The sequence below is a fragment of the Haliaeetus albicilla genome, chromosome 31 (genome assembly GCF_947461875.1).
Source record: "Haliaeetus albicilla chromosome 31, bHalAlb1.1, whole genome shotgun sequence".
NCBI classification, from domain to species: Eukaryota; Metazoa; Chordata; class Aves; order Accipitriformes; family Accipitridae; genus Haliaeetus; species Haliaeetus albicilla.
The window spans coordinates 536,457-557,707 of record NC_091513.1 but is presented as its reverse complement, the minus strand read 5'-3'; the positions used below and the strand labels follow the sequence as shown (position 1 = coordinate 557,707).

General features: G+C 51.9%; 1 protein-coding gene across 3 annotated transcripts in view; it reads right to left on the bottom strand.

Annotated features, from left to right (window-relative positions):
• Nucleotides 1-21,055, bottom strand: part of FCGBP (Fc gamma binding protein) — a 31,913-nt gene extending 10,858 nt beyond the window's left edge. For all 3 annotated transcript variants that reach the window (XM_069774736.1, XM_069774735.1, XM_069774734.1), the window contains exons 1-16: nt 20,152-21,055; nt 19,408-19,461; nt 15,635-16,858; nt 15,205-15,536; nt 14,385-14,952; nt 12,765-13,366; nt 11,734-12,301; nt 10,480-11,066; nt 8,552-9,119; nt 7,682-7,881; nt 7,007-7,148; nt 6,116-6,447; nt 5,004-5,577; nt 3,647-4,245; nt 2,170-2,734; nt 437-1,041 (exon numbers count right to left, since the gene is read on the bottom strand). In XM_069774736.1, coding sequence (XP_069630837.1) covers nt 437-1,041; nt 2,170-2,734; nt 3,647-4,245; nt 5,004-5,577; nt 6,116-6,447; nt 7,007-7,148; nt 7,682-7,881; nt 8,552-9,119; nt 10,480-11,066; nt 11,734-12,301; nt 12,765-13,366; nt 14,385-14,952; nt 15,205-15,536; nt 15,635-16,858; nt 19,408-19,459 — 7,518 coding nt within the window. In that variant the 5' untranslated portion in view covers nt 19,460-19,461; nt 20,152-21,055. The remainder of the gene's footprint in view (nt 1-436; nt 1,042-2,169; nt 2,735-3,646; nt 4,246-5,003; nt 5,578-6,115; nt 6,448-7,006; nt 7,149-7,681; nt 7,882-8,551; nt 9,120-10,479; nt 11,067-11,733; nt 12,302-12,764; nt 13,367-14,384; nt 14,953-15,204; nt 15,537-15,634; nt 16,859-19,407; nt 19,462-20,151) is intronic.
• Between the last annotated feature and the right edge of the window lie 196 nt (nt 21,056-21,251).

Here is a 21,251-nt window from a genome sequence, read left to right as displayed (position 1 = left end):
CGAAACAGGGTTTGCAACTTAAAATAGGGATTGCAACCCAAAAATAGGGTTGCACCCCAAAATAGGGATTGCAACTCAAAATAGGGATTGCAACTCAAAATAGGGCTTGCACCCCAAAACAGGGATTGCAACCCGAAACAGGGATTGCAACCCAAAATAGGGATTGCAACTCAAAATAGGGCTTGCAACCCAAAAATGGGGTTGCACCCCAAAACAGGGATTGCAACTCAAAACAGGGATTGCAGCTCAAAACAGGGCTTGCAACTCAAAATAGGGATTGCAACCCAAAAATGGGATTGCACCCCAAAATAGGGCTTGCAACCCAAAATAGGGCTTGCAACACAAAACCGGACTTACAACCCAGAGCATTTTTTGCACCCCAAGGCATTTTTTGCACCCCAAAGCCTTTTTGACACCCCCGAACCCCCCAACTCACCGTCACCTCCCACTGGGTGCCCCGTCTCATGCTGACGGTGACTCCGTGCACCGTGACCGACAGCTGGCGGATCAACGTCGCTCCTTCCTTCCCGCCTTCCTTCTCCACCTCCACCGTGAAGGGCACCAGCGGATGCTCCGGATCGTCATCCTTGACCTTCGCCAACGTGTAGGTGCAAGTGCCGGCGAAATGCAACAGGCGCCCATCGAAAGTGCTGTACGAAACGGCACCCAGCACCTCGCAGCGCCCGCACGCGTCGGGGTAACAGCCCCGCACCCCGTCCTGCACCGCGCACACTTCGCCGGTGGCGCAACCCGCCGGCTGGCACTCCACCGCCCCGTTTTTCCGGCAAACGCAACGCTCGCTGCAACGAGGGCAGGCGAAAAACTCGTCGCCCGTTTTGTAGTAGCGCCCTTCGTGCGAGCAACCGCACTCGGCCAAGGGCACGCAGCGGTCACCGCTCAGGAGGAAACCTTCGTTGCAGAAACAGCCTTCGGCGCAGAATTTGGCTTCTTTGCATTCCTCCGCTTCTGTTTGGCCGCGGCAAGTGGCCGGGCAGGCTGGGCCGCAGAGTTCGTAGTGTTGGTTCGGGGGGCAGACGGGGCCTGTGGGAGGGGTGGGTGGGAAATCAGCGGGGCTGGTGGTTGCAGAGCTCCAAAACCTTTGTGCACGGAAGCCCTTAAAGCCCCTCGTGCAAAATAGAAAGCCTCCTTGCATGCAAAAACTTCATCCAAACCCGGCTTTTGGCTTGCAAGCCCCAAATAATTCATGCATGCAAGACCCAAAACCTCCGTGCAAGCCAGACAGCCTTCATGTGTACAAACCCAACCGCCTTCACGTGTGTGACCCCAAACGCTTTGTGCAAGCAAAAAAGCGTCGGGCAAACCCAACTGCCTTTGAGCGTATGACTCCAAACCCTTAGTGCAAGCGAAAACACGTCGGGCAAACCCAACCACCTTCGTGCGTGCGACCCCAAACTCTTTGCGCAAGCAAAAAAAGTGTTGGGTGACCCCAAGCTCCTTTGCGCAAGCAAAAAAGCGTTGGGCAAACCCAACCACCTTCGTCCGTGCAACCCCAAGCCTTTAGTGCCAGCAAAAAAGCATCGGGCAAACCCAACCGCCTTCGCAAGTGTGACCCCAAGCGCCTTTGCTCAAGCAAAAAAACGTCGGGCAAACCCAATCGCCTTCACGTGTGCGACCCCAAACCCTTTGTGCAAGCGAAAACATGTTGGGCAAACCCAACCGCCTTCGTGCGTGCAACCCCAAACCCTTAGTGCAAGCGAAAACACGTCGGGCAAACCCAACCACCTTCGTGCGTGCAACCCCAAGCTCCTTTGCACAAGCAAAAAATCATCGGGCAAACCCAACCGCCTTCATGCATGCGACCCCAAACCCTTAGTGCAAGCAAAAAAGTGTCGGGGAAACCCAACCGTCTTCGCGCGTGCGACCCCAAAATCTTTGCGCAAGCAAAAAAGCATCGGGCAAACCCAACCGCCTTAGCGCGTGCGACCCCAAACCCTTAGTGCAAGCAAAAAAACGTTGGGCAAACCCAACCGCCTTCGCGCGTGCGACCCCAAACTCTTTGCACAAGCAAAAAAACGTTGGGCGACCCCAAGCACCTTTGTGCAAGCAAAAAAGCATCGGACAAACCCAACCGCCTTCGTGCGTGCAACCCCAAGCACTTTTGTTCGTGCAACCCCCAGGAGATCCCCCTTGCCCCAAAGCCCCACGTACTGCAGAAGGCGGCAGTGCGCCATGGCTTGATGCGGATGCCCTGGCTCTGGCAGGCGGTGACGTAGGCGCTGATGGAGCTGCAGACGGTTTCCTGGTGCCCCTTGTAGAGGCAGGTGTCGAAGAGACAATCGTCAAAGTAGGGAGCCGGGTCGATGGCGCTGTGGCAGGCGCTGAAGGGTCCGTCCTTCTTTATCAGGAACCCGCAGTGTTTGTTGCCCCGGTAGGCACGTTTCTCCGCTTCGGTGCAAACTTTGCAATCCTCGGTGCAACCGGCCCAGCAACCGGGGACGTCGGCCACCTTCCAGGAGTCGGCAAATTGGATTTCGTCCGTAGCCGGCCGCCCATTGGACATATTGAAGTCGTCCTCGGGGTCGCCGTTGGCGTTGCCACAGAGGCCGCAGACGGCCTCCGAGTAGGTGTTGGGGAGGATGACCCTGGCGTAGCTGTACCAGTCGAAGGTGACGATGACGTCAAAGTCGGTCTTGATGAAGCCGTGGAAGCCCTTGAGGTAGACGTGGAGCTTGTTGCCATGGCTGAAGGGCAGATCCACCAGGATCCCGTTGACCTGAAAGGGCAACATGGGTTTGCGTAACGCCATGCAAAAACTTTGAAGCCCACCAAGACACCACGCAATGACTTTGAAGCCCACCACGACACCACACAATGACTTTGAAGCCCACCATGACACCACACAATGACTTTGAAGCCCACCAAGACACCATGCAATGACTTTGAAGCCCACCACAATGCCACACAACGACTTTGAAGCCCACCAAGACGCCATGCAATGAGCTTGCAACTCAACCGTATGCCATACAATTTTGAAATCCAGCCAGATGCCAAGCAATGACCTTGCAAACCAACGAGGCATCATGCAATGAGCTTGCAGCCCACCTGAAAACCATGCAACAAGCTTGCAACCCCCCCCCCCAGACTCCATGCAATGAGTTTGCAACCCAACCAAATGTCACGCAAGGACCCTGCAACCCATCCAAATGTCATGCAAGGACCCCACAACCCATGCAAATGTCACGCAAGGACCTTGCAACCCATCCAAATGTCACGCAAGGATCCTGCAACCCATGCAAATGTCATGCAAGGACCTTGCAACCCATCCAAATGTCATGCAAGGACCCCGCAACCCATGCAAATGTCATGCAAGGACCCCGCAACCCAACCAAATGTCACGCAAGGAACCCACAACCCAACCAAATGTCACGCAAGGACCTTGCAACCCATCCAAATGTCACGCAAGGACCCTGCAACCCAACCAAATGTCACGCAAGGACCTTGCAACCCATCCAAATGTCATGCAATGAGTTTGCAACCCAATGGGACACCATCCATCAACCTTGCAACCAAACCCAACGTCATGCAATGACCTTGCAACCCACCGAAACACCACACGAGGACCTTGCAGCCCACCCAGGTGCCGCGCAATGACCTTGCAACTCCCCGGCACCTCGTTCTCCCCTACCTTGAGCTTCTTGGGGTGCGCCTGGCTGAGGCTGAGGGTCATGTTGTAGACCGTCAAGGTGACCTCCTTGGTGTAGGAGACCACGCGGTTGCCCCGGTTGTTATTCTCCACGGTGACGGTGAAGGGGACAAGAGTGGGGTCGTCCGAGCAGAGGCCGGCCAACCGGTAGATGCAGGTGCCCATGAAATCGTAGCGGCGCCCGTCGAAGGTGGTGTAATGGGGGTCGCCGGTGGCCACGCAGATGGAGCGGCTCTTGGCCACGCACTGCCGCACGCCCTTCACCACGGCGCACCTCTCGCCCGACTTGCAACCGGCCTCCTTGCACACCACCATGCCCAAATCGGCGTCGCACCTGCACCGAGATTGGCAGGTCTCGTCGGCCCAAAACTCTTCACCGGGACGGTAGTAATGACCATCGTGGGTGCAGCCGCAGCTGGCCACCGCCACGCATTGGCCGCCGCTGAGGACGTAGCCCTCGTTGCAGGCGCAGGTTTCGACGCAGGGTTGGGTGCAAGCGGCGGGCGCATCCTGGTTGGTGCACGTGGCCGGGCAGGCGTTGCCGCAGGCTTCGTAGTGGCTGTTTTTGGGGCAGGGCAACGCTGCGGGGGGAGGAAATGGAGTAATTAGGGGGGGGGACGATGCAGCAGCAAGTTCATGCGACAAGCGCTTTGCACGCAACGTCCCGGGGAATGGATATTGCACCGTGTGAATGCGTTAAGCACGTTGCACGCAACGTCCCAGGGATGGATATTGCACCGTGTGAATGCGTTAAGCACGTTGCATGCAACGTCCCGGGGACGGATGTTGCACCGTGTTTTTGTGGAGACCACCTTGCATGCAACATCCCGCCTAGATTTTATACCAAGCAAACGCGCTGAGCGCTTGCATGCACCATCCCGGGCTGGATATCCCCCCCGTGCTCATGTGCAGAGTGATTTGCATGGATATTTGCATAGATTCAAGGCTGGATATCCTCCTGTGTGAATGCACTGAGTGCTTTGCGTGCAACATACACAGGTGTGGATATTCACCCCTGCAAATGAATCAAGTATTTTGCATCCAACGTGGCCAAGCCTGGATATTGCGCCATATAAATGCATCAAGCCCTTTGTGTGCAACACTCCAGGGCTGGATATTGCACCGTGTTAATGCACCGAGTACTTTGCATGCGACATCCCAAGGCTGGATACTACCCCGTGCAAATGCATCGATTATTTTGCACGCAACAACCCGGAGCTGGATATTCCCCCCTGTGCAAATAACACCGAGTGCTTCGCATGCATCATCCCCTGCTAGATATTCCCCTTTTTTTTTTTTTGCAAAACCACATAGACCGAGGAGGAAGTCCGTTGCTTACGGCAGCCCGACGGCGTCCTCCAGTCATGCACGACGGCTCCGTGCTTCTTGCAGGTGGACGCATAAGACTCCAGCACCTGGCAGAGGATTTTCTTTGCCCCGTTGCTCATGCAGACGTCGTAGAGGCAGTTGCGGTAGAACTCCTGGGGCTTGACGATGTTGTGACAAGCCTTGAAGGGCCCCTGGAAGCTTTTTTTGATGAGACCGCAGTACTGGTTGCCCCCGTAGAGCTCTTTTTTCTCCTCCTCGCACACTGGGCAGGTGCCTTCGCAATAATCCCAACAAAACGGGTCGTCGTCGTCAAGGACTTTCCAGTCTCCGGCCCAGGCCACCAAGGTGTTGAGGTCGCTGCCGCTCTCGGGGACGTCGTCCTCGGGCTTGAGGTTGAAATTACCGCAGAGACCGCAAGTGTGTTTGTAGTAGCTGCTGGGGAGGTCGATATGCAGATGCCAGTTCCAGTCGTACGTTACCCGGAGCCCAAAATCTGTCTCCAGCACGGCTCGGAGCCCGCTCTGGAAGACCTGCACCTTGCCATCTTCCAGGCTTACTGGGAGCAGCGTCACCACCCCGTTCACCTGCGGGTGGGGGGGAACCAGACGTGAGCGCCGCGCACCTCGCCGCGGGCAAACACCCACCGAGAGGTCCGTGCCCTCCGGGCAAGATCCAGAACTTGGAGTCAACCTCATTGGGGGGGCTGCCGAGATGCTCTGTGCAGCAAAAATCCTCCAGTTTCATGACATCGCTGCCTTCGTCAGGCTTCGCTTTTGCCTCACCCGACAGCTGCCACCGCAAACCTCCCAGAGGGGCGTTCCACCCGCTTTGAGGTTTCTTGGAGACCTACTGCAGCCACTTTTGGTCATTTTGGCTTCCCAAAGGGGCAGAAGACCACCTCGGGTTGCCCCATGCAAGGCAGTGTATTCCTGGCATACCCCAACATTCCCAAAATCCACATTGCGGTTTGATTGATTTAGCCAAAAAATAACGGTGGCCCTGATGGAGCAGGAAGGGGGTTGAATGTGGTGGAGGAGATGGACAAAAAAGGAGGTGGGGAAGCGGTGGATGAAAAAAGAGGTGGGGAAAAGCCAATTTTCCCTCCATTTTACGCCAACTCACCCTGACTTTGCCCACTTCCCTCAGGTGGATGGAGACGTGTTGGCCATAGACCTTGATGTTGGCCAAGCTCACGTAGGAGACAGATTTCACCCCACCACGGATGTCGTTCTTGCCCTCCACCTTGAAGGGCACCAATCTGGTGTCGTTCCCGCAGGATTCGGCTATGGTGTAGGTGCAAGTGCCTTGGAAGTCGAAATCGAGCCCGTCGAAGGTGTGGTAGTGGGGATCCCCCCAAGCCCAGCAGCTGGCAACCAGGGATGGGACACATTTGGCTTGGCCACCCTTCAACTTGCACCTCTCCTTGGGCCGGCACTGAAGGGCTTTGCAGGGGTCTGGAAGGAGAAGAAACCGTGGGAGAAGTCCTTGGTGAGGAGGACATCGCATGTCACCATACAAACCAAGCGTCTTCACCAGTGTTGAGGTCCCACCAAGCGTCCTCTGCTCTCCCTTGGGCTTTGGCAGGAGATCGGCACCTCTGAGATGTAAATCAGAGCACAACGATCCATCGCCCAACCCAAATTTCCCCTTTTCAGTTGTCTTTTCCCCCCTCCCATTCATGGAAAAAAGCGTCAAGATTGGGTTCGTCCTTACCCAAGATTGCACCCATCCTTCAAGAGCAAGGTGAGTGGTTAAAACAGGCCACGGGAGTGAACGCAAAGCCAAGGGGTGGCTTTTCTGAAGCATTTTGGGCCTCCAAAATTTTCCCATCGCATCCCTGACCCTCTTAGGGTGGGATACGGGCTCCGTAGCCTCCATCTCCCTTTGCTGTAAGGTTTGCACCTCAGCCTGCACCTCTAAATTAAACATCCAGACCAGCCCCAGGATCTACTCCAGCTCCAAGATCCACCCCTCCCTTTTTTTTTTAACTCAAGCAACTCCATTTTTCCTTACTTTGATTGACGCAACCCAAGATCCCATCCCGGATTTCACAGGTTTCATCATCGGTGCAGCTGTGGCTGCTGCATGTCAAGCCTTTGCCGGGGACACACGTGCAACGCTGCTGGCAGTTGTCCTTCCAGACCGACTCGTGGGGCTGCGGGGCGAGAGGTTGCAAAGTGTCGCGATTAGAAAAGCAAACTGCGTTACACAGAAATGCATAAAAACATGTAGAAGGGGGAAAAAAAATTAATATATTGAGGTCTACCGGCGAGAATAAGCAGCTTTGTGAAATGCAGAATTGCTGAGGAATTGATTTCTTTTGTTGCAAGGAAAAAAATGCAGGGGAAAAAAGAAAATCCCTTTGCCCTCTTCCACCTCCTCTGAAGGAAAAATATATTATTATTTAGCGCCTTCAGGTGTGGAAAGCATTGCTACTATCTGGGTATTCACATCTGTGTTAGCACCTTTATGCTGAGTGATAAAAGAGATGGAAATGCTCCAGTTTTCTTCACGTGAAACCACAGAATCGCTTGGCAGATGGAAGATTTTGAGGGTTGGTTGTTTGGTTTTGGTTTTTTTCTTTTTCCTGCTTTGGGCCATGCGCACGTCGCCTTTGGAGCAACGTGCTGCAATGCACGCAGGAGGAAAATGTTAAAAAAAAATCCCCCAAACTCGGGACATTCCTACCTTATAATATTTCCCATCCACAAAGCATCCACATTTGTCCTCGGGAATGCAGCCCTGCCCATCAAAGATGAACCCTTTATTGCAGTGGCAGCCTTCGATGCAGGTTTTGGGGCATTTAGAAGAATCCACAAGCCCTGCGCAACTGTTGACGCAGAGGTTGGTGCAGAGGGAGTAGTTGCTGTTGGCCGGGCAGCTGAGGGCTGGAAGGAGAACGATGATCAACCCAAGGTTGAACATTGGGTGGAAGAGCAGGGGGGTTGCACCCCGAGGAGATGGCAGAGCCCCAACGCCGGTGAAAACGCAACCTATTGGTGCTTGGTGTTGGGGACAAGTGGGAAAAGCCAACAGAAGCACCAACAAAGTGAATTTTTGTTGGCTTTTCCCGTTTTTCCCCCCGTGTCAATGAAAGTTCACCCCCCCGTTGGCGCTTGCGTTGGCTTTTCACCCCATACCAACAAAAATGCACCTGTTTGGTGCTTCTGTTGGCTTTTCCCACTTGCCCAAAATGCTGATGAAAACCCACCCGTTTGGCACTTACGTTGGTTTCTCCTGCTTGCCCAAACCGTGGATGAAAACACACCCGGTTGGTGCTCGCGTTGGCTTTTCTCATTTATCCCCAGCGTCAATGAAAATGCCCCCCCCCTTGCATTGGCTTTTCCCGGGTGCAAGGATTTTCATGCCATCATCATCCTCCCAACCCAACAGCACCATTTGCATCACCCCACCCATCGAGGGTGGTCAGCGCAGACATCCGACCCCAGCGTCCCTTAGAAATAAATTATGAAGCCCTGCCTGTTTTTCAGTTAATCCCAACAAGATGTGACTTCCCGGCCATGAAGGACGTCTCCCACCCGCGATGCCCCAACTTACGGCAGAAGGACGGTCTTCTCCAAGCCGCGATGACGCCGCCGGCGTCTTGGCAAGCAGCGGCGTAGCTCTGGATGCTCTGGCAGAGGACACGGGTGTCCCCTCCGGTGAGGCAAAGATCGTGGAGGCAGGCTTGGAAATATAGGTCTGGCTTGATGAGGTTGTGGCAGGAGTCAAAGGGACCCTTCGGCAACGTGAGGATGCCGCAGTAGTTGGGTTCCTGGAGGACTACCTTCCTCTCCTCTGTGCAGACGGGGCACTGGTCCTTGGGGCACTCCTCACTGCAGGACGCATCGGACGTTTTCCAGGCAGAACCAAAGACCATGGCATTGGCGGCCTGTTGGCCACTGGGGAGGCGGAAATCGTCCTTTGGTTGCCCGTTGTAGTTGCCACAGAGCCCGCAAAGGTGGCCCTGGTAGGTCTGCGGGACTGTCACTGCCACGTAGTGGTGGAGGTCATAACGTATGAGAAGGCCGAAGTCGGTCTGGAGAAGGACGCCCGTCCCGTGTTGGTGCACCTGGACCCGTCCCTTGCTCAGGATGGCCGGGAGGTGGTGGAGTATGGAGTCCACCTGGGTCCGAGAGAGAGAAATCCTCCAATGAGCCTCAAGGATGCTACAAGGAGAAGACTACGGAGGCAGGAGCAAAAAAATATTGGGGGAAACACCTTCCAACCAACCTTTTAATGAATTTATGGCTCCCACCTTGAAACTGGAAGGCAAAGTGGGGATGAGCAGGGCTTTGCCTTGGAGATAGAGGTGAGATCTTCCCTCCATCAAGGAAAACTGATTTTTTGGGCTCCCCTGCTCACACCCCAAAAAAGGTGGCCCACAAAACATGGCCTCACTGTGACGGCGCAGCTCTTGCTTCATGCCAGAGTCAACGTGAGCCTGTAGACTTTGACACCAACATGCTTGCAACCAAAAAGCGGTACGGCTGTGCGTCACGATCCACCGTGACAGGTCCCTTGTTGCCTCACACCAAGGTCAACAGCAGCCCGTAGATGTTGCCACCAAAATGTTGGCCCTCAAAACCGAGATGGAGCACAAAGCACAGACTTGACTGTGACAGGTCCCCTCTCGCCGCGTGTCAAGGTCAACACGAGCCCAAAGACTTTGACATCAGCACGTTCATACCCTAAAAGAGGTGGACCGCCCCACGTGGGCAGGGACCATGTCCCTCTCGCCTCATGGCAAAGTCAACCCAAAATAGGGATTGCAGCCCAAAAGAGGGATTGCACCGCAAAATAGGGATTATAACATGAAACAGGACTTGCAACTCAAAATAGGGCTTGCAACCCAAAATAGGGCTTGCAACCCAAAACAGGGCTTGCAACCCAAAATAGGGATTGCAACTCAAAATAGGGACTGCACCCCAAAATAGGGATTGCAACTCAAAATAGGGATTGCAACCCAAAACAGGGATTGCACCCCAAAACAGGGATTGCAACTCAAAATAGGGACTGCAACTCAAAATAGGGATTGCAACCTAAAATAGGGATTGCAACTCAAAATAGGGACTGCAACTCAAAATAGGGATTGCAACCTAAAATAGGGATTGCAACTCAAAATAGGGATTGCAACCCAAAATAGGGACTGCAACCCAAAATAGGGATTGCAACTCAAAATAGGGATTGCAACTCAAAATAGGGATTGCAACCCAAAATAGGGATTGCAACTCAAAATAGGGACTGCACCCCAAAATAGGGATTGCAACCCGAAACAGGGATTGCACCCCAAAATAGGGCTTGCAACCCAAAATAGGGATTGCAACTCAAAATAGGGACTGCACCCCAAAACAGGGATTGCACCCCAAAATAGGGATTGCAACTCAAAATAGGGACTGCAACCCAAAATAGGGATTGCACCCCACAGACTTTGTCACCAGCACGTTTGGGCCCGGAAAGAGACGGATGACCAAGTACCACCTTACCATGACATCTCCCTTCTTGCCTCGTGTCAAGGTCAACGTGAGCCCGTAGACTTCGACGGACAACGCTTGGATGCCGGAGGCCTTCCTCTTCTGCCGGCCGTCCTTCTCGATTTTCACGACAAATGGTTCGACGCTGTCACCGCCGCAGGTCTTTGTGAGGACGTAGGAGCAGGTGCCCGAGATGTTGAAAGCCAACCCATCGAAGGAGAGATAGTTGCGGTCACCGGTGGCTACGCAGGCCCTGGGAGCGGTGGGTTGGCATTGGAAGACGCCATCGACGAGTTTGCCTTCGCTGCCTGCAGGGCAAGAAATTTCTTGGCAGTTGACCATGCCGCCAGCCTGGCACTGACATTTCTCCTGCTTGGCGGAGAAGAAGGTCTCTGTCGCCTTGTAGTAGAAGCCCTGGTGGAGGCACCCGCACCGGGACATGGGGACGCACTCGTCGCCGCTGAGCACAAAGCCGTCGTCGCACACGCAGCCCTCCCTGCACTGCTCTGAGCACTTCACCGGGACGTAGATGCTGCTGCAGGTCTGGCCGCAGCTCTGGGAGCAGATCTCGTAGTGGCTGTTCGCAGGACACGAAGGACCTGCCACGAGACAAGGAGATTCGTTAGGAGCAATTTCCCTGCAATTCGGGATGCCGTTGCGCCTGGTCATGAGGTTCGCCAGATGTAGATCTTGGTTGACCCAATCGCTTCATGGTTAAATCTCATCTTTTCCTCCTTGTGGACATGATGAGGGAAGGGGTGTCCATAAGGGACATGTCAACCCTTTGGAGGTGGGGATTTTAGCCCCCGAATCACCTGGTTCTCCCCATTATCATCAAGGAAATAAGGACATTCCCTCAAGTGACAGAATCGCTCCCACACTGGGTCCCCAGTTGACTTCCCGGGCGGGTCCCTCGCCCCTAATTTAGATATTTTTGGTTCATCTCCTGCGGTTTGCCCTCTAAGCAATCCAGGCAATTAGCCCTCCCTCTCGTTTTTACTCAATGCAAAGGGATTGGTGATTATTGGGGCTAAATTATTCGACCCGTCGTAGCCAGATGAGACATCTTGTTCCCTGGAAGGGTTTCTGGGCATTGGCTGTAAACAGAGATGATGGAACCAACCTAGAGTTTGGGTGGGATAAAGCACCCAAAGTCTAGGTTGGACCTCTGCTTCATCCCCACATGGGTTTGGCCCAGGAATGGGGTTCCCTTTGACGCTCGTGACCCCTCACGAAGCAGAAACCCCTCCAATTAGCCCAACTTACTGCAGAAATCGTCTGTCCTCCACTTCCCAATGATCACGCCGGCAGCCTGGCAGGCAGCGGCATAACGGGCGATGATCCGGCATATCACTTCTTCTTGGTGCGGAAAGAGGCAAAAATCATGCACGCAGTTTTGGAAGTATTTGTTGGCGTCTACGTGAGCGTGGCAAGCTACGAAGGGTCCATCCACTTGCGGAATGATCCCACAACCCAACTTCAAGACCTCCTGGCGCTGCAGGGCCACTGCCATGGCAGGACATTCCACCTTCGACAGCTCCACGCAACCTGGGACGTCGGTCACCTTCCAGCTGCGTCCGAAGGCGTCGGGGTTTGACGTCACTTGGCCGTTCTTCGTCATCATCTCGTCACCTGCCTTCCCGTTGTAGTTCCCGCAGAGGCCGCACAGGGTGTTGGCGTAAGTGCTGGGCACTGACGTGGTGACTCGGCTTTGCCAGTCGTAGGTGACAGTGAGGCCAAAGTCTGTCTCTACCACCGCTTCCTGCCCATCTCTGTAGACGGAGATCTTCCTATCTTTCTGGTAATATGGTAGGTTGACCAACCGGTCACTGATCTGGGGACAAAAGTGAAAAAAAACAACCAAAATTTGGTATCCAACAGTAAAGGCAAATTGTCTTTTCACGCCACCTGCCATTTGGGCTCCAGCCGAAGCACCCAAATCATGCAGACGAAGATTTTTTGGATTGAATCATCTGCGCCAAGTACAGCTGCCCGCCAGCTTTGACGTGAATGCTGCCTGAGGCTCCACGGCTTATATCACGCACCAATCTCCCGCTTCAGGTGGAGATCCTTCTATTTAGGGGATTAAATCTCATCTTGATTAACGTGGGGGAAACAGACCTGGTAGCTCTGGATCTCGGCGGCATAGTTGGAGAAAAATATTCAGCATTACCCAATACAGACAAAAAAAATAGAGGAGCGAGGGTGGAAGAGAAGAAATGGGACAAGGAGGTTGGGGTGAGGAGCAGAAAGTGAAGAACGTGGAGATTAGGTAAAGAAACATTTGCTAAACTCACCGTGATTTTGCCGGGGTGTTCCTGGCTGATCACAATGGTTTTGCCGTAGACTTTGACCATCACGAGAGCAATGGAGGCCAGAAGTTCATTGTCCTGGCGGCCGTTCTGCACCAGCACCTGGAAGTCCACCAAACCTTGGTTCTTCTGGCACAACCCAGCAAACTGGTACATGCACGTGCCCTGGAAGATGAACTTCCCACCATCAAAGCTCTCGTAGTGGGTGGCACCGGTCGCTGCGCAGGTCCCGTATTTCTTGGGATAGCAACCCTGGATGCCGTCCTCCACCCGGCACTCTTCCTCGGCATGGCAGCCGGCCGAACGGCACACGGCCCTCCGGGATTCCGCGTCGCAGACACAGCGTTTGGTGCAGGTGCTGTCCCCCCAAAACTCTTCGTGGAGGCCGTGGAGGAGACCTTCGTAGACGCAGCCGCACTCGCCTTGGGGGATGCACTCGTCGTGGTCGAACACGAAGCCCTCCTGGCACTGGCAGGTCTCCACGCAGGCGGAGGCGGCGCAGTCGGCGGGCATCGCGCCGTTGTTGCAGGTGGCGGGGCAGGCGGTGCCGCAGGCGGTGTAATTGCTGTTCTTCGGGCAGAGGAGAGCTGTGGAAGGGACAGGACACCGCGGTCACGGTGGAGAGAAAGCTCCTCAGCCGTAAGAAGGTGCGGCTGAGCGCTAAGAAAACCTGTGGGGGCTTTCTGGAGTTTTACGTGTACTTTGGAGAGTCGTCGTGGACTTTCTGGATTTTCTGCGCGGACCTTCTGAGGTCTGCATGGACTCCCTGGATTATCTACCTGGACTTTTGGGAGTCCCCATGGACTTTCTGCATGGACTTTTGGGACTTAGAGTTTCGGGACTTGGACTTTCGGGACTTGGACTTTCGGGACTTGGACTTTCTGCACAGAGTTTCTGAAGCCTGCATGGACTCCCCAGACTTTCAGCAGAGACTTTGGGGAGTCTCCATGGCCTCTCTGTCCCTTCTGAATGGATTTTCTGCAGAGACTTTGGGGACTTGGATTTACTGGCCTGTCTAGTGGGATTTTGGGGTCACCATGACTTTCTGGACCTTCTGCATGGATTTCAGGGAGCCTCCATGGACTCCCTGCACCTTCTGCATGGACATGCTTCTGGAGCCCACATGGACTTTCAGCAGAGACTTTTGGGAGTCTCAAAGGACATTGTGGACCTTCTGAATGGACTTTCTGACCTTTCAGCAGAGGTTTTGGGGAGTCTGCACAGACTTTCTGCACGGAGTTTTGGGACTTGGACTTTCTGGAGTTTCTACACAGACTTTCCACATAGACTTTCTGGAGTCTTCCTGGATTTCCTGGGCTTTCTGCTTGGACTTGCTGCAATAACCTTTTCCCATGAGTCTACGATGCTTGGAACCCCGAGCCCTTTCAGGCCCAGCTTTGTGCAGCCTGATTCAAAAATGAGCTGGCCCCACCTTGCTTGACAGCGTTAAGAAGAAACAAACCCTCCCGATGATGTAATTTCCCTTTTGCACCTGTTTTCTCCTCATTCCCATCCCATCACCCCTTAATCACACCCACCTTAATTAAGGTCGCGGCCCCCTGCCCACCCAGGGAGAGGATTTTCTGCCAACCAGGAGCTACTCACGACAACGCGCCAGCGTCCTCCAGTCAGAAATGGTGATTCCTTCCTCCTGGCAGTCATCCGCGTAGGCTTTGAGGGCTTGGCACAGCTTGAGGTGGAGCCCGTCATTCATGCAGAGGTCGTAGATGCAGTTTTTCTGGTAGACCTTGGGGCTGATGGCGGCGTGGCAGCGCGCGAAAGGCCCCGAGCGTTGGGTGAGCAACCCGCACGACGTCTCCCCGACGTACTTCGCCTCTTCGACCCATCGGCAACGTCTGCAGTCTCCGCTACAGCTGTCCCAGCAGCGGTGGCTCTTGGGGACCTTCCAGCTCCGGCCCAGCTCCACAGCGTTCTCCGCCAGGTTGCCATCGGGCATGAGGGCATCATCGAAGGCTTTGCCGTTGCTGTTGCCGCACAGCCCGCACACTTTGCCGAAGAGCGTGCTGGGGAGCTTCACCACCATGTGGTCATCCCAGTTGTAGAGGATCTTCAGCCCGAAGTCGGTTTTAATCACCACGGACTTGCCCTTCTGCTGCAGGTGGAGTTTCCCTTGGGCGAGGGAGATGGGGAGGTGGGAGCGATGGTTGTTCACCTGGAGGAGAAAAAAAAAACACAATGTGAAAAACAAACAGCATCAAACATGGGGGAAAAAAAAAATGGATTTTTTTGAGCTTTGAGGCGTCTTCTTGCAAGAGGTGACCACGCAGTAGCGTCATCGACTCATGCATGACAAATCATAGAATCATTTAGGTTGGGAAAGACCCTTAAGATCATGGTTAAATACATTATTCCAGTGAAATACCATAACATTGATTTGGATTTGATAATTATTTTTCTTGCATACCCTCACGATCCCATTCTCAGACCTGACCACGGTGACGGTAACATCATAGGCATAGACGGTCACGGAGTCGATGTAGGAGACTTTTGGGTTACCCCTCTGTTGATTTCTGGCCTCGACGTTGAAGACGGGCAGGGTGGGATCCGAATCACAGGTCTTGGTCAAGGTGTAGGTGCACGTGCCCATGAAATCAAAGGCTTTCCCATCAAAGGTTTGGTAGTGGGGATCGCCGCTGGCCCAGCAGGTCGAGGCAGTTTCTTGGATGTACCTTAGTTCCGTCTCCACTATCTCATAGCTCCCGCAGCCCTCATCTTCACAGGAATGTGGAGCAGAAGCTGCAGAAAAAGAGAAAAATAAAAAACCACCCATGGATGGCGACCACGGAGAAGACCCAGCCATTGGCAAGATGCAACCATGCGTTGGCCCTACTTACTCGCGGCGCAAAGACCGGTGAGGCCATAACCGGCGTAATTTTGGAAGCCGAAGACAAGGACCCCAAAGGGTGCCCACCGGTGCTCGACACTCCGGATTTCTCCTGGCTTGTTCATGGTGACAGCGGCCCAGGAGAAGTCTGTGCCGGGAATCGCTTGCCAGGAGATGGTACTGTCCATCTTCTGGTTGAGGGTGACGGCGTTGGCATCCGCGTTATGGGCGATGAGGACCACGTGGTTCTCGTAGTCATCCAAGCTGCTGACCCAGTAGGACGTGCAGTAGGTGGAGACGGGTGGGATGTTGAGTAGGAAGGGGTCTTGCCCAATCAAGCCGGTATGGGCACCGGTGAAGAAGAAAACCACCTGAATCGGAGCCGAAGCACTCACATAAAAAAACAAATTTTGGTTAACGTTGAACTTGTGGACCTCCCCGGCGGCGATGTCCTTGGTGGCAGCCGAAGTACCCGTGTTGTAGGTGATGGAGGCTTTCTCGGCTGCCACGACGTAGACGAAGTCCATGTTCTTCTGCAAGGGGTTGGGGGGGACGACGTAGACGTTCCCCCAGGCGGCGACCGGCAGAAGCTGCTCAACCACGTAATCGCAGGCGGTGTGAACCTTGGCGCAGCTGTGTCCGCTGAGGACCGCCACGGCGTTGTCCGACGTGATCTTGGTGCCGGATAAATCGTAGCTGCTTTGGAGTTGGAAGCTGTGGTAGGGGTGTAAGAAGATGCGGAGGGTGGACCCGGGGGTGTAATTCCTCTCGTTGTAATAAAATTGGCCTTTGACGTTGATGGAGATTCTGGCCGGAGTCTTCCCGGCCACCACCACGAACTGCTTGACGCCGTCCGGCCTGTTGTCCTCCGGCGTCACCAGGTAGTATCGGTGGCCCAAACTCTCTACGGGCAAAACGGCGGTGGCCCCCATGGTGTGCTTTTTGGCGCTGACGGAGACCACGGAGATCTCCTCGGTGGACTGAACGGAGATGACTTTATTCGAAATCTGGGTGCCGACAATCTCCACGTGGCCGGGGACGTGGACGGAAAGCGTTTCGGCTTTGCCAAGGGTGACGGTGCGGGTGAAGGCGTCACCGTGCGCCATCACCGTCACCTGGGTGGAGGCACCGTGAGCCGTGAAGATGAGCTGGAGGTCGGGCGAGATGCCTTCATCGTTGTTCTGCGGGAAGGCGGTGAGGAATTCCTTGCCGCGGAAAGTTGCGGTGGAAAAACCTGGGAAAAGAAGGGAAAATAGGGGTCGGGGTGGTTTTGGGGGGTTTTTTTTTGGCTGCAGAAATTATAGTAGAAATTTCGGCCAAAAAAACCCCAACCCAAATCAAGAAATTTGATTTGGTTTTGGTTTTTTTTAGAAACGTGCAATAGGAAGTTTGGCAAAAAACAAGGAATGAGGGGGTTGGGGCTAAAAAAACCTGCTGTAAAACGTTCTGGGAAAAAAAAAAAAAAAGGGAATAGCTTTTTTTTTTTTTTTTTTCCCGCAGAAATGCACAGGAGAAAGTTCTGAAGAAACGAGGAAATAAATCTTGCTGCAGAAATGGCAACGGAAGTTTCTGAAAATTAGAAATGAGGGAATAAGGCTGGATTTTTTTTCCTTGCAGAAATGTACAGTTAGAAAGTCTTGAAAAATAAAAATGGGGAATAAAAGTGTTTTGCTGCAGAAATTGTGATAGAAAGTGTGAGGTTTGGGTTTTGGGGTTTTTTTTTGTGAGTGTGTGTGTGGTTTTTTTAAGCATATAATAAAGCTGTTTTATTGTAGAAATAACAATAGAAAGGCCCAAAAAATAAAAATCAGGAAAAGGGGCATTTTGCAGAAGAAACCTGCAGAAAGTTCCAATGGTAAAAAAAAAGGATGGAAAAGGGTTTTTTTGGATGCAGAAATTGCAGTAGAAAATCCTGAAAACGCTCCACTGGAAATAAACCTTTTTTTTTTGCTGTAGAAACTTGCAGTAAAAATTCCTAAAATACAGGTAGTAAGGGCTTTTGTTGCTGAGGGAAATAAAAATAAGAGTCTTTTGCTGAAAAAGAATGGGGAATATGGGCTTTTTCTGAAAAGAAAATAAGTAATAAGGGATTCTTGGTGAAAACAAAACAGGTTTTAAGGGCTTTTTGATGAAAAACTCCTAGGCAGTAAGGTTTTTTCTTTAAAAAAGCAAACAAAACCAATAAAAGAAGGTAATAAGGGCTTTTAAAAAAAAAATTTTTTTTTTTAAGAAAAAACACAGCCAGGTGTGTGGCTGTTTCCTAAAAAAAACAAACAAAAAAACCACGACACCTTCTTTATTTTACAATAATTTAAAAAAAATCAACCCAAACAACAGGGAATAATGGCATTTTGTATCATGAACTGGTGAGAAGTATTGGTTTGTTTTTTTTTTTTTTTTAAAAATATTCCCAAACCTGGGAATAAGAACTTTATGCTCAAAACCAAATAGGTAACATGGACTTTTTGGTGAAAAAAAAAAAGGAAATTAGGGCTTCTGCTGGGGAAAAAGGTGATAAGGGCTCTTTGATTAAAAAAAAAAAAGAAAAGAAAAAGCAGGTGATAAGGGTTTTTTCTGAAAAAAAATCCCAGGTAATAAGGGCTGTTTTGGTAAAAACAGCTAATTTGAGCACTTTTTTCCCTTAAAGAAAACAGGGAATAAGGGCACTTTGTTGAAAAACAGAATAATGAAGTTTGGCTAGAAATAAAAATGGGTAAAAGGGGCTTTTTTGCTGGAAGAAAAAATAAATCAGGTTGTTTTTCTGAAAGAAAAGGAGCTAAAAGGGGTTTTTTGCTGAGAAACAGAGAGGTGAGAGTGGGGGGTTGGTGAAAAAATAGGATTTTTTCTGCCCCCCAAAAAGGTGATAAGGGGCTTTTTTCCTGTAAGGCAATTGTGATAAGTGTTTTTTTTCCTGAAAAGAAAAAAAAAAAAAGGTAATAAGGGCTTTTTGGTGAAAAAGAACTGGTAATGGGGCATTTGGGTGAAAGAAAACAGGTAATAATGACTTGGGGGGGGAGGGGAGAGGGAGTAAGGGCTTTTTTTTTTTTTGAAAGACACAGGGAATAAAGACATTTTTGTGGCCAAAAAGCCCAAATAAGATAAGGGCTTTTTTTCCCCCGAGGGAAAAAAAAACCCAAACCAAACGAAAACCAGGTCAATAAAGTCTTTTTTCTTAAAATAAGAACAAATAAAAGAGCTTTTTCCTAAAAAAAAAAAAAAAAAAAAAGGAGAGAGAGAGGCGATAAGAGCTTTTTCCCTCTCTAAAAGAAAGCCTGAGTGTATACGGCATTTTTTTCCTGGAAAAAAACACCCAAACAGGTAATAAATTTTTTAACCTCAAAAAAACCCCCAAACAAACAGAGAACAAGTGGGTTTTTTTCTTTAAAAAATGAGTAAATAAGGGCTTTTTCCCCTTATCACCCCCTTTTTTTTTCCTCTTGAGGAAAAAAAAAGGGTGATAAGGGCTCTTTGCTATTAAAAAAAAAAAAGCCGGTGATAAGGATTTCTTTGTAGGAAAAAAAACCAAACGAAAAACAGTGGATGAGAGATTTTTGGTGAAGAGGCAAAGAGGTAATAAAATCTTTCTGCTGGGGGAAATGAGGGAATAAAGGATATTTTCTGACCCCCTCCCAAAAAAAGGGAATAAAGACTTTTTGCTGCAGAAACCTGCAGGTAGAAAGCCCTAAAATACCCCCCAAACCCAGGAAATTAAGGTTTTTTTGTGGTTTGTGGGTTTTTTGGTTGTTTTTTTTTTGAGGGGAATAGGGTTGGGTTGTTGCTCACCACAGAAGAGAGCCAGCCAAGCCGGGAGCCGCCACATCCTGCCCATCGCCATCGCTGGAAAAAAACACCAAAACCACCCCAAAAAAGAAAATGTACTTTTTTTTCCCCCCCACTTGACCCAAAACTGGCCCAAAAAGACTTTTTTCTACCCGATGGAAATTTCTCGCAACTCGCTTGGGGTCGAATCCTGCTTGACGCCCCCCCCCAACCCAATGACCCCCCAGTTGTCCCTGTATCCAACCCAACAATCCCTTCAACCCCCTTCTTGATGCCACCTCAACGACCCCATCGTTCCCATCAACACCTTCCACAAAACTTCCCGAGGATGAAATCTCCCCCCACAAAAATCACCCAAATTTGGGTCAAAAAGGGGCCAAATAGCATGGACAACCCTTCCTTCCACTTTTTGGACGTTCTCAGAGCTGCCAATCCCCAACCGTCGCTCAACGTCTGTTGGGTTTCCCACCCAAGTTGTTGCACCCAACGGGGATTTACAAGATGGGTTTTATCTAAATCATCTCTCTCCGGGCTTGGGAGGGATTAAAAAAATTTTAAAAATAATTTTGTAGTCAATTTAACCCACCTGGGACTCCTGCTTGGTGGGTGAAGGCATCACCAACACCTTGTTTTGCTTAGATGGGACATAGCTGGGCTCACGCCCGAAAGGATGAGGTAAAATGCAATTAAAAAAAATGAAAAAAAAAAAAAGGAAAGGAAAACCCTTCCCAACCCCACATCGCTTACCGGCAGGCTCCGATCAGCGTCTCTCCTCGAAGCCCATGGACACGTGAGGATGGATGAAGAAAAAACTGCAGGGTTGGTCCCAAACTCTCCCTTTTTATAACCAGACGGGGCTTATCAGCGTTTTCCTGAGAATCTCCTTGCAGAGCTCCCCCTGAGAGCAGCAGGAGAAGGAATTGGCTCCGAAAAGGGCTGATTTCAGCTGATTCAGCAGAATCTCGTGGAATGGGACGGGGTAGGGACTGCCAAGCCTTGGCACGACCCAAGGAGGTCAGGTTATGAAACTGCCCCGGAGTTCCAAAGAATTGGAGATTCTGGTGCACGTTGGGGAGCCAGGACTTGAAAACGTGCAGCTGGTCTCCTTCGCCTGCGACGTTCTCCTTGCAAAAAGGCTGCTGAGGATGTTGCAATGGGTGCAGGACCCATCCAAGATGTCGGAATGGGTGCAGGACCCACAGGACACATTGCGAATGGTGCAGGACCCACAGGGGATGTTGCGATGGGTGCAGGATCCATATGAGACATTGTGATGGGTGCAGGACCCACAGAACACATTGCAACAGGTGCAGGACCCACAGGGGACATTGTGATGGGTGCAGGACCCATACAAGATGTCAGAATGGGTGCAGGACCCACAGGGGGCATTGCAACGGGTGCAGGACCCGCAGGGGACATTGCAACGGGTGCAGGACCCATACGAGATGTTGGAATGGGTGCAGGATCCACAGGGGACATTGCATGGGTGCAGGACCCACAGGAGACATTCTGATGGGTGCAGGATCCACAGGGGAAATTGTGATGAGTGCAGGACCCACAGGGGATGTTGCAATGGGTGCAGGACCCAGACAAGATGTTGCAATGGGTGCAGGACCCAGACAAGATGTCAGAATGGGTGCAGGACCCACAGGGGACATTGCGACGGGTGCAGGACCCACAGGGGATGTTGCATGGGTGCAGGACCCACAGGAGACATTCTGATGGGTGCAGGATCCACAGGGGAAATTGTGATGAGTGCAGGACCCACAGGGGATGTTGCAATGGGTGCAGGACCCACAGGGGATGTTGCAATGGGTGCAGGACCCAGACAAGATGTTGCAATGGGT